This window comes from Stegodyphus dumicola, chromosome X1 (genome assembly GCF_044657685.1).
Source record: "Stegodyphus dumicola isolate Sdum_Otavi_A_Nest chromosome X1, ASM4465768v1".
Taxonomy (NCBI): domain Eukaryota; kingdom Metazoa; phylum Arthropoda; class Arachnida; order Araneae; family Eresidae; genus Stegodyphus; species Stegodyphus dumicola.
Genome location: NC_140780.1, coordinates 29,544,446 through 29,558,421, shown reverse-complemented (window position 1 = coordinate 29,558,421; position 13,976 = coordinate 29,544,446). Strand labels below are relative to the sequence as shown.

General features: G+C 32.1%; 1 protein-coding gene across 4 annotated transcripts in view; it reads right to left on the bottom strand.

Moving 5' to 3' along the window:
- LOC118199566 (telomerase protein component 1-like) overlaps positions 1-13,976 on the bottom strand; it is a 507,852-nt gene that overhangs the window by 357,331 nt on the left and 136,545 nt on the right. For all 4 annotated transcript variants that reach the window (XM_085808431.1, XM_085808432.1, XM_085808434.1 and 1 more), the window contains one exon: positions 6,030-6,187. In XM_085808431.1, coding sequence (XP_085664557.1) covers positions 6,030-6,187 — 158 coding nt within the window. The remainder of the gene's footprint in view (positions 1-6,029; positions 6,188-13,976) is intronic.

The window sequence follows — 13,976 nt, the reverse complement described above, 5'->3', positions numbered from 1 at the left end:
GGAATCAGAATTGCTGTGCATCTGTGTGCTTAAAAATTATGAAGCATACTCTAGATTTCCCTGCCAGAATCAAGGTTAACAAGAAGATTAATGGATTTTAATACTTCGTTTAGTGTATATATTTCAGAATTATTTTAAGAATTTGCATATTTGTTTGATTGCTTAAAAATTAAATTAATTAAAATTTGTCTGTAACGAAATACAATTTTTTAACATAATTTTCGGGGAAAATGTTAATTACTCCACTGGAAAAATTAATTTTTGTTCAAAAGATAGCTGAGAAGGCCGACATCCAGAAGTTCGTGAAGTGAATAAGCACTCTGATATGTCTAGAGAAAAGCAAAATTTTATTATGATGAGAAAATGTGGGAATTCGATTTTAAGGTGGGAGATAAAATTTTTAAAATTAAACATGTACTCATCACGATAAAGTCAGGAGGTTTTGAAATAAATGTGAAGGGCCTTTCTTGATTGAGCAAATACGAGAGACTGTGGTTTATTTGAATGCTCCAAATGGAGAACTGCTAAAAAAGAATGTGGATCATATTAAATGGTATTATGAGGGCATTCATATGCCTATTTTACAGAATATTTGGCAGGGAGTACCTGGTATTAGAAACAAAGGGCAGATGGAACAGCAGTGAATTTTCCATTAGCTTCGGGAAAGCAAGTTCCAGAAAGGAAAAGAAGGAAGGCTGGAAATGATGAAAAAAGAAGATCCAAGTGCGACAAGCCAAAAAGAAGTAGTCTGACAAAGAAAAAAAAAAAGGATGTTCAGAAAACTGAAAAGAAAAGGCTCTAGGCACACAGGAAAGTTACGAGGATCCAACACATCCCGGGAGCATTTGAATAATGTGGAATCAGATGCTACGAGGAATTCGCAGCGACAGAGAAAAGGATGGTTACCTACAGTACAATTCATCCAGAAAGCACCCAACAGACAATGAATCACTGTGGAGGAGAAAGTTTTAAAGGAGGACTATGACAGCACAGCAATAGCAAGTCGAGTTAATGAAGTCCCCAAAAAGTCAATGAAAGTTGCCAACAGTGACGCCAGGAGCAACAAACAAGCTGGTAATGCCAGTTTTCCCAGCTGGAAAGGAAATACACCAGGATCCGTGAAAAAGCTCTGAAATGGGAAAACTGCAGTGCACCTGGAAGCTGAGCAATGGTTGTACTGAAAACTGAGTTCAAAATACAATCACATAATCTTTATGGAGTGATTTTATGGAGAAGAGAATGCAAGAGTATTACTGAAGTAAAAGATAAGTGAAATTTATTGCTGTTAAGTATTCAGTTTTCAGTATGATTTATGTACAACAGTTGGTATTTATTTTAAGTTTTTCCATAAAGCAAAGACTTTTAAGTCATGTTATATAGCAAGAAGCTTTCAATTTAACTGTGCATTATCTGAAGGATTTTAAGTTTTAGTGCAAGAATGAGATTTTGACTTTAAGAGATTGTTCTAAGAAAGTTGGCCTGTATGTAGTCATGTAAAGTGCAAACTGAGAAATCTTTTAAACATAAGTGAACTGCAAATGTCTCCTGAAGTATGCTTAATAAATTACTATTGTAAGCATGAAAGTTTTCTGTTAAGTATGTGTTAAATACAAATGCAATTTCTTGGATATTTGTATAAGTTGACTGACGATGCATGCATTACAAATTTAAGTTCAGATTAGTAAATAATAATGAATTAAAGCAAAAGCTACATGTATGAATGCAAGTAATTAAATTTAAGCTCTTCAGCTGACACTAAAGTTTAGTAAACTATTTGCATAGAACATTAGGAAAAGTTTTGGAATTTAAGGTGTTCCTTGATGCCTAGTGTGTCTAAGTCATTAATATGTCAGATTTTGGCCAGGTGGCTCTGAAAAATACTTGTATTATGAAACACATTCCCATATTCAGTATACTCATTAGACAGCAGGGGGGGAATAAAATGGTAACAGAGAATGAATATAAAAAAATTTTTGATGTCAAAATGCAAGTAAATTTAACAATATGTATAAGCTTGTTGCTAAAATATTTTTTCTTCCAGACAACTGGAAGGTGATGAGATGTTTGCAGAAAAGAATGAAATGTCTGTCTGATGTTATGAGGAATCTCTGTAACCGTAAAAATTTTAAATTTTAGTTTTAGATTTTAGATTTGTTGCTTGTAAAGGTTGGCTCAGTTTTAGATTCATTTTGATTACTTAAATTCTGATGGTGAACAATGTAAGATTACTATTATTTTCAATAGCCAGTTATTTTATTATTTAGTTCTTTACTGCCACTTCTCTTTTCATTTCTTTACTAGAATGCAAATCAGGTTCGAAAGTATTCAAGCAGAGGTTTTTCAGATTGTAATATACAACATGTTTCTCCCTCTTAAGGCCATGTTACTAGATTTCACCAGCTCTATAAGAATTGAATTCTTCAGCTTTGCATTGCAGCTCCTGACATTTAAATTGTTATGTATACCAGTGAGAAGTTTCAGTGAACTTCCTGTTAAATCAATTGTGTAGCCTTTAGTTAACTATGTTTTTAATACTGAATTTCACTGTTACATAAGTTTCATCACCAAAAATGACTGGCTGATTTGTTAAGCATGAGACATGCACTTATGTTAATGTTCAGACTTAATAAAAAGGTTTGTTTTAAAACCTTTGCAACCTTTGCAACTGACTTTGCAGTTGTTTTTAGATGAAGTAATAAGTCACTCCAAGTCTGCAAGGAATTTGAAATTAGTTTATCTTACCAAAGAACATCTGTTTTGTGCATATAGCATTATGGCATTTGTACTATATATATGTATAATATTTTGCACGGAAAATTTAAAAATTATATATATATATATATAATATTTCCCATAGAAACAGTAAAAACTATGAATAAAGTAAAAAATGGTATTTTTAGAGCTAATATGTATCCAGAATGTAGAATCCCGAAGTTCATAATATCAGGTTGAATGACCGAAGAAGATAAATTACAAACTTTTTAGATTACAGAAACAGACAGTTAAAGAAAGGACTCACGAACTCTAAATGGTTTGTGCAGGAAAGAAGCAAATCTGTACCTATAGACTGTGCCACTTCCCAAGCGAAAGCAATGAATATGCCAAATTAATCTCGGAGGAGAAAATGCAAGAGATTTTTCCAAACATCTAAAGCAGTTTAAGTGGTTACAGTGATAGAAAAATTAATAAGTGTTGAACAGATTGTCTTTAATAAAGAGTGCTCCTAAGTAAGACAGACATAAATAGGAGTAAACAAGGCTGGAAAGAAATTGAATAGCCGTGCACAAATAAAACTGAAAAGCATTAAGTTAAAGCTACTGTGTACTGGTAAACACACAATGGTTTGAACTAATGTGGTGTTTTAAGCATGTAATATGACATTACTATCTATGACTAACAAAAGCAGTTCAACACATGCATGATGTATGACAAATTCACCAAATGCTTTGATAACAAACTTGCACCATCAATTAGATAACAATAATGATGCTCTCCCCGCAAAAGGATAAAAAGGCATTTTTCAAACTGGACAGCTATCATGTGAAGTGTTGTAATAAAGAGACAGTACCAGTGTAACACAACTGCATAGATTCAGCTCCTCAGTCACGAAATAATTCCATCATTTAAAGCTTATTATTGAGGAGTCTGCTAAGTGAGATGGTGAATTCAGCTTAGCAAATCACTAAATTTTTAAGACTGCAAATCCCCACAGGACTGGGTTTGGTATGGGGAAAAGTATCATATCAGCACCAAGTATTGGGCAAAGTGTGCTGGGAAGTGTGTCTTTTGATGCATCGAAATTACACATATTGATTATGAGTAGAAATGAGCTCTGTCAAACCTCTCATGATAGACTTTCAGGATTGCAGCACCAGTGAATAGATAGACTGTCATTGTGGTCAACATTGTGAGTGAATCCTCTAAAATGAATGTAAAACAGTGATGAACAACAGAATGCTTGCATATAAATTCCAAAAAAAAATGGACAGGCTATTAACAATATCAGTGAAGTTATAACATGAATGGACTGATAGACTTAATGTTAACATTCTCATACATTACATCTAGTTTCTAGTTAAAAAGCACATGTGGAAGAAACAATCACAACAGCTCCATCAGACGAAACTCAAAGTATTTCTTTTCTCAAAATTTTTTATAAAACATGAGTACATTCTATTTAGATTGCATGGTGTTTATTAAACAGTAGTATAGTAAAAACAAATTTATTTAATTAGAGAAACACGCTATTGAACACTGTGCTAAAAGGATATTAAATGTGCATTATAGTACATGTAGGCTTATGTACACATTTCTATACAATTTCGACTGATTCACTATAACACAAGTGCTAACAATATTCCTCTATAGAATAATAGCTTTCAATGTATTTTGAGGGAGATACTAAAAATTTGGTAACTGATGAATATATATCAAGTTTCAAAAACTGATCTACATGGTTATAACAAAAGAAGTATACATATATATAAGGAACACAGTGAAAAAAATCACAATAACATCCCGCATGTAAATATAAAAATTTTGCAGTGTTTAATTCGACAATGTTGGTGATTGTCGGCATCCAAGACATATGGTCATGGTGCTCTTTTTTCATGACTTTGAGGTCCGTATTATAGATCATTCTGGATAATGGACATCAGGATTACGGACTTTGTACTGTATAAGTTATTCTGCTGTATACTTGTATCTTATGTAATGTATTATTCTTCTCATTTTATGATATGTTTTACTGAACTATTATTATATATATCTATGTATTATCCTGCTGCCAGCACCCCAGTATTTCATACTAACCTAATTTGTATTTGTTTGCACCAGTCTCAACGGCTTTTCTACCTTCCTTTTCTGTAACCATCATTCACTGTTATCTATCTAATTAATCCTTTATGTCACGTACTCTTGATTTTTTTCTTATTTTGATACTACTTAGTAATTTTAAAATTGTTATATGGAAGCAGGGCTCGAAGCCCAGGCACCCTAGTGCCCCAAAAACCGTTATTCAGGAGGAGCACAGTTTCAACTTTATAGCATTCTTTCATTTGGATCTTTTAACCAACGTACACAAAACAGAGTCTGAAGTCAATGGATGTTTCAAAAATCTTCCATGTGAAAACAAATGCTTGTATGAATGTATTCTTTTTAATGTTTAAAAAAAAATTACACTTATTTAACACATTGGATCAGAAGAAGGTAAAAGGAAAATTAAATATTAAAAAAAATTAATCACAAAATAAAATTCAACGTAATAAAATAATCAAACTTACATTATTTTATTAGTCAAAAAGCAACTTTCTATACTTGTGTTGTTTATTAATAGCATAACTGAAATCGAATGATGATGTAATGCAGCAAAAAGTAACTACCCGGAACTTATGCAAAATATGAATACTCTCTTATTTTTGAAACATGTTTTGACTGGCAAGTGATCAAACTAAATTTTCAAGACATCAAGAGGGAAAGAAGGTTCTAAGACCTCTAAGAATTATGAAGGTAATTATATTTTCTATGACCTTAAGCATTGTTGATTTAAAAAATATATCCTTCCTGTTCCCCAAAGTCAGGCTTTCCAATCACATAATTTGGTGTCATGGCAGATGCCCAGGTGCACAAGATGCACTCATTGGCAATGCACATGTGTATAACTTTTATCATATTATACCCAGTAGTATTATGAGTGCTATATTTAAGTTTGATTTCCTGTAGGGCTCTTACATGTATCCTTGCGATACAGTAATTAATATGTGCAGCTAGTAACTAGGAGATCCAAGATTCGATTATCAGGGAAAGCATAGCTAATTTTTTCATATTTACTACTATGAAAAATACTATGTTGAGATAAAAGAGCAAAATTCGAAATTTACACCAACATACATTTAACAGCAGAATTTCAAAATCTGATGACAAGCTAATTATGAATAAAATAAGATTTCCAATTTTGTCACAATGCAAAAATTATTTTAAATGTTTTCTTTTAACAAAAGCAGTATTTCAACAAAAACAAATCAACAAACCTATCAAACTCTCCCAGATGGCCGCTATATTTCCTCTTGAAGCTATCTGAGTTTCCCATGTTTCAGGAATGGGCAGTTTCATTCTTTTACCAGCCATTTCTGACAGCCATGCACCAGGCAGACCAGAAGCTTGAAATGACTTTATATCTTCAGGATACCTATAATATTATGCAATTACTAATAAAGTATAACAAATATACCCAATTTCGTATACTTTAAAAATTAATAAAAAAGAGAAAAACCGGTTATTTTTCACTTAATGATAAGATACTTAGTACTCTTAATTGTTTTTAATCTTCCATATCTCCAAAATCCTGATAATTTCCCCATAATGTGGTTTTTAATCCATTTCTGCTGCTATAGTTTCAAACAAATTTTTACAAAGAGATTAGATTAATTATATAGCATATAAAATGACAGTATAGTATTATGTGAAAAGTATTAATGAATAATACTGTAATGCTATGTTTGGCATTGTTTTGTTGACACCCATGCATTTAATAAACCTGAATTATATTTATTTATCACACAAAATTCAGTATTATATTTTAAATTACTAGAAAGATATTGCTTTTTGGCATTCTGAAGAGTGCATTTTACAGACCAAAAGATGTTAACCAGATTACACAGCATAATTTACAAACAATTATGCTACTACAGTACAACAAATTAATTATCACATAAAAATAATATGAATAAAAAAACTTTAGTTATAACAATCTCCTTCTATCAAAGCTTTCATTTTTTAAAAATATATTCCAGTGTCCTAGAGATTAAGGCACTATTACTTAGCAAAGAGCTATGAATATCATATAACAGCTTAAGAAATTCACCTAGAACTACCAATGGAATATGTAAAAACAAAATTAATTGACAAATGCTAAAAAAAAAAAAAAAAAAAAAAAAAAGCATGTTATTAGAAGAGACAGCAGCTTTCAAAATGAACTTCAACACTAAATTCAAAAATTTTAGTCAATAAAGATGGTATTACTGGAGAAAAAAAAAAAAAAAAAAAGATACACAGAAAGAGAATGCAGATTTTTTAACAACTACTAAGGAAAGGATAAAAAATTAATCTCATCTACAAGAATGAAACCAGGTAAATTAAAAAATATTATGGAAATAAATAAAATAAGGATACTAAGATGAAAAGAAATGAAAAAATTGAAAACAATTTTAATTCTACATTGGGCATTATAAAATTCAAGAATTCAAATTGGCCAGTTGATTTAGGAACTATGACCAACCATACAGGTATTATAGAAGCAAATCAACGAAAGTAACATTTGCATGGAACAAAAATGAAACTCACAGGCCATTAGAAAATGACACTAATACTGCTAGATGATGGAAGTAAACAAATAAAAATAAAACTCATGAATATGTTTTGCACATTCCAGTTCTTGAAGAAGGGCTAACATCCATATGAAAAATCATGAACAAAGGATTTACCATACAACCAAGAAAGGCATTTGTAGAATAAAGGCAAAAGGCATTATCACAGGGATAACAGAAGGAAGTTTTATATAAAATAATCAAATCGCAAGAAGAAAAAACCAAAACCCTGGCTACTGAAAAGAGTAAAAACAACAAGATCTATGGCCAGTTGTTATGACATAGACTATGAAGTTATTAAAAAGCTGGAGAGTAGAGATTTGGGAAGCAGAATAAAGATTAATGCAGAGATCTGAAAAAACAAAGAATGTGAATATTGCTTTAGAAGTAAAATACCTAATCTAAATATACATATAAAATAACAATGAAGAACGTATTTTTAATTTTAATTTTTATGTTTCACTTTTATAGATTGATATTTTTTATTTATTTTTAAATTTATTTATTAATATGATAACATACAAGATAAGCCCATAAAGTAACCAAAGTAAAGTAATTAAAAGATCAAATGATAAAATAGAAATGTGAAAAAATAAATGCATGATTACAAAGAGTGACATCTCAGTTCTTGCTAAAAAGTTTAAACTGGTAATTTTATCCTTTGCATATCAAAACACCAGAGTCCTTTTCATTTTACTGAGAAGGAATTGTTCAAAAAATTTGTATTGAGATGGATCAATGTTATAACATTAAATTTTCTTTCAAGTTAGGTAAATCTGCTTCCAAAACATCAGATGATACGAACAGTATATGGTGATGCATCATTATCAAGAACACGAGTGTATAAGTGGTACAACTGCTTTAAATGTGGGCAAGAACACATTAAAGATGAACCAAAGATAAATAGTTCAAATTCAAAGAACAAGGAGAGCTTTGAGAAAGGTAATTCTTTTATAAAAGCTGATATATGAGTAATTTAGCAACTTTCCGACATGCTCGGGATCAGCAAAGAAAACTGTAGGTTAATTTTAATTGAAAATCTGAAAATGAGGGAGGTTTATAACTGATTCATGACTCAAATGTTGAAAGAACAGCAAAAAGGAAGCAAAAAGAAGGCAAAAAAGCTTGCTGTGAAGATTTGCTGACTACTGCAAGACTCGACTACAATTTCTTAAGTGTATCATAGCAGACGATTAGACCTGGTGTTTACAATATGACACAAAAGACAAAGGCCACAGTGAAAAAGACTGTCTTCTCCCATACAAAAAAAAAAGGCATGGATATCAGAATGAAAGACTAAGGTGATACTAACTGCATTTTGATTACAAATGACTAGTTCACCATGAATTTTTCTCTGGAAATCAATCCATTAATCAGTAAAGAAGGTGCTTAAGTAAGAAACGGTAGAAGGGAAGTTAGGAAGGAATTTTTTTTATTCTGGGCAATGGTTTCTTTTACATGATAATGCTAAGCCCCAAACAGTATTGCCTGTGCAATTATATCTTGCTAAACATTAAACTGTAGGGATAAATCACCCACCCTCATAAGCATATAGTGTAAAGGGAGCCATTCAAAATACATGGTGAGCCGAGAGTCCTCTTGCGAGGCTGATGGTAGGAAACCCTCAGACAGCTGCCCCCCTGGATGTTCTTCCTCAAAATTGCAGCAAAACTGCATGGAAGGGGAATGAAAAAACAGAAGTTCTATAATTGAATTGTATTACTCCACCAAAGGTATGTATTAACTAATGCATTACTCATGGATTTTTTTCAAAATTTTTCTACTAACCTTAAAAATAATAAAAGAATTGAAATTTCTCAATTTTGAAATGGTATGGTTTGAAATTTATCAGATGAAAATGAACTAAACACCAGAAGGTGTGTAGTGACTTAAGAATTTTTTCAAAAATTTTTTTTTCTTCAAAATCTGCAATTTTTACATTAAATTTTTATATTTTGAGTTTGTTAATTTTCACACTAACACTGTAAACTTGCAGTATCCAGACAGTAATGCATTATGCAAAGTACTGTAAGCATTCTTCATTTAAACTAACAAACGTGTACAATATTTTGCATGCAAGCAAAGAAACTGACTATTCTCTTAAAAGAAGGCTCATAATATTTTAATTTTCACACCATAAAATATATGCAACTTAAATTTTATTATAAAACTGAAGCCAGCTTGTAGAGACTAAGATGGCAATACTCTGACAGATTGCATCAGCATGCATAAATTTCATCATCTGGTTTCCTGTTGTGTGGGAGTATGGGGTCAGCCCCTGTCTCACTGCTCAACAGCTCAGTTCATTTTATGCCTTCCTGTACAACACATATCAGTTGAATTAGTGAAATATGTCTTCAGCTTGAACACAGTAAAATGCCCTGTTACTGATAGTCAAAGTGATCTTAGCTATAATATACTGCCTGCAAGAGAAGCTTAAAATGTTATGATGATGACTGGGATTCAAATATAGAACGATAATTCTGGACAATCAAGGAAGCTGTGGTGACATTCCTGAATGATGAAAGCTTTGATGGATCCCAACTTACATCAGCTGGATGCAATGGAACTGCAATGAATGCCAGAAATTCAAAAGGTGTCATTTGTTTACTAGAAAATGAGTTTGGAAGATCTTTGCAGTGGGTGACAGGCATCTTCACTTGAACAAGCTAATGAATAATTAGGATGGATCGACAGTCTTCATGCATTTTATGGACCTATATGCAAGAGCCTCATCAACTCTTGAGTACCCTTCAGAACTTGATTTTCAACCAGCCGAGGAAAATTCACCAGCTATAGGACGAAACGATACTACAGTCAAAAGTTTTTAATCCAGACGTCCAGAATACGGAATGATCTATAATCTGGACCTCAAAGCTACAAACTTTCTGTGCATGCATAAATGCATAATACCTTTACACATGCCCGTATTACGTTTACACGTGCGCATTTAATGTATAACGGATGGTATAAGCTAAGCTAAAATTATCTAATTATCTATTTCAGTTAATGTTGCAGATTGCGTTGTTCCTTAATTTTCTAATTGGATCCGGCTTATTATTTTTTGCAGACTGCTAGAGCAATTTTATAAAAGTAAGCTTGAACTTTCGATTATGTCAAAAAGAATTTCCGATTCTGGAGCTGCCAAAGGATGTACAAACCGAAAGCATATTTCGATGTCCATCAAAGAAAAAGTGGAATTGCTGCAAAAAATGGATAAAGGCATGAAGAAAGTGACACACGGGTGATTTGTTTCTCTAACCATTCCGAAATCTGTTTATCAATTTCACGCTGCTCTGCCGGGGGGGGGGTCGCGCCGTGCAATGAACTGGAAGTTGATCTATCCTTATCTTCAGGGCAGATGTTTTTATTTTATTCAGCTTATAATTCCTTACTAAATGTAGTATTTCATCTCATTGTACTCCATCTTTGATATGATTTAAATCAAATTCCTCCTCATTATAAATATCATGAATACACATCAAATAGTTTTTTGGTTGCAATTTTCTAATTTCGACAATGCGTAATGTCTGCTTTATGCATGCACGCATTGAAAGAAATGTTTAATAAAGTTAATAAAGTAAACAAATAAATATGAAGCTTTTTTTTTTTTGTAAATTTTGATACCCTTTAGATCATAATTGCTCTTTATTTCATAAATTACAGTTTTACATTTTTAATTTTATAATTTCTGCATGCCATCTTACCAGATTTAAACTGATGATCTATAATCCGGAAAAACCGATAATCCAGAATTGCTGAAGTCCTGACGAGTCCGGATTAAAGACTATTGACTGCATAAACCTTTCTACAGATAAGGAAATCTGTTAGATATCAGTCGAGCTGTTTCTTCAAATAAATGCACAATAAACGTGGTGACACAAATTTCTGGGAAACTTTCTAATGAAAGATGGCTCACTATGGCCAACAGTCTTTTCAGTTTACATAAACAAAACTAATCCATCTGCCAGCATGAGGAAGATGGTCTCTTTTATCATGAGATTATATGCTCCGGTGCGGTTCTGCATTAAATGCAGTTCAACAATTAAGGATGCTGCCATTAACCTCTGGCATACTCTTTTGTTCTCTTGCTACCTCAGTAATAATCTGAAGGTCATTGTGGATGGTTGCATTGAGCAAAATTGTTCCTCTGAACATATGGAGAATCTGCTGGTAACTATGCTTGCATATGAAAAGCCAACACATTTGAGAGTTAAGTGTGTAAAGAAGTTTTTTGTGACGTCACAGTCAAAGGAGCCACCCCTGCCAAGTAAGCAAATTCAAGATGCAGTAATTAATGTTAATGCATAACATTACATCGACATCATTGACTAGCAGCATAATTAAGTTGCAGAGCCACCTCAGTTACCATTTATCAAGTGAAGATTTAAAGAAATATGTCAATGAAGGCTCCTCACTTTTATACACTTTCTACTTCCCATACCATAGTGAGGCAGTTGAGAGGTTCATTAAAGCTGTCACAGAGGTTTCGGCACAAGTATGCTGGGATGGAGCTCAAGATGGATCAGAGCAAAAATTTTGGACAGGCCAATCAAGTTAACTTTTGAAATACAAAATAGAATTTTTTAGCAAAAATATAAGAAATATAAATTTTTTAATCAACCCTCTTATAAAGAATATTCCAAATAGTTAGCTTTTCCTTATACTATTACAGATACGTTTACACAAATGCTTTTTAATACAACAGTTACCTTCCTAAAATTGACAAAATTATAAGATTTAGAGAATATTTTCACCTGATATAAATAAATCACTAGATGGGACAGAATACGCGCTGGATTCTGTTGACCAGAAAGGTTTGGGAGCTTTTTTATCCCTCTGTCACTTAGCAAGGATGTTTTAACTCAACTATTTCTCTTCTGGGTTTCACTTTAAGCTTAATTTGAATTTAAAATGTCTAGAAAATGAAAAGTTATCTTCCTAAAAGATACAAGTAGAGTTTTAAGAAAATTTGATTAGAACACAAAATTTATAGAAATATAGCTATAAAAAAATTTAATATTATTGCACAACTCTGAAAACAAATATTTCTGAAAGAAGGGTAATGGAAAAAATCCATTTTCAGAAAAGCTGAAATTGCATGTTCAAGGCAAAAATATTTGGATGTTCAAATGATATGTTGCTAAAGGTTTTCACTCAGTACTGCTCATCAAGTACTCCAACAAATTGGCCTATGCTAAAGGAAAAGACACAAAAAATAACAGCACTGGTGATTATAAAGGGCAACTGTTTTTCAATCGAATAGCTGTATAAATTTAAATTACGTCATAAAATGTCATTCCGTGTCATAAGCAGAAAATTTTAAAATGTCTCAGCATAATTTGAAGAGTCAAGAATTTATCCAAAAAGGTATACAGATATCAGCTAAAGATGTTTAGAATGTTGATGAAACCAGTTTTATCTTTCATCTGGACCTGCAGACACAGAAGGTGATGAAGGTGTGTGAATGAGCTCTTTAGCAACTACATATTTGTTCATTATTACCCAATTTTTTTATAATCATGTTGGGCTTTTACATTTGAGCTGTGTATTTTTTGAGATGTTGACGAAAGTGAATTTAGATAGTGTTAATGAAGAAGATATTTTGGACAGTGAAATTCATTATACTCCTGCTAAAGTGGATCATGTTTTCACAGATCTATTGATAAAGTTGATTTTATAAATTTGGTAAACATTCAAAAGAATCTGCAGAACCATTTCAACAATATACACAACTTGCATGATGACTTCCTAAGGAAAAGCCCTAAAAAAAAAGGGTGAGCCAGCATCGACTAATATTGAATTTGCAAGTTACTATTATGCAAGACAGTGTGAACGTGCAATTTTTTGGGTACAAAATAACTCTATTCTAGGTACTTGTGTTAATATGGTGTTAAATGTGGTAAAAATTCTAGTAGTTAGTTCTATGAAAAATTCTGATGTTGCTAATAGTGTCGAATTTTCCAATGTTGCAAGCTGTAGTAAAAATTATCATGTTGATAATAGGAGTAAAATTTAAAAAGTGGTAGTTCCAGTGAAAGTTCTGTTGTAGCTGCGAGTTTTAAAAAATATACTGATGTTGATTTTTACAAAATGTATGCTAATGCTGTGAGAAAAGGTTTGACTTAAAGCTTGGATAATACTAAGTGCAATTCATGCAAAAAACGCAGCTCGGAAAAAGACACTGATGGGAGACATCTTTGTCTCGCCATGGGAAACTGCACATCCTGACAAAATATTAAAAAATAGCAATATCAATACTAGAAATAATTTTCTGTTTTTGATAGTGATAATGTTAACAATTCAGAAAATGCTACAGATGAGAATGTTGCAAAAATGACGCAGAAATTGTCAGTATGACTGTTCCAAAGGCATCCAGAATTCAACTTCCTACAGTGATAACACCATGAAAGTTCAGGGAATATGCTATGAAATTTAAAGATGAAGTAAAATGCTATTTTTACAGCCAGAATTAAAGGAGAATTTCAAAAACTTTCCCAACTGACACTGAAGAAAAACAAGAAATTACATGATATTTAAAAGTGAATTGTGTCCAACATTATGTTGGGCATGATGAAAACCCAAACCGGTTAACACACTTTTGAGGGGTTT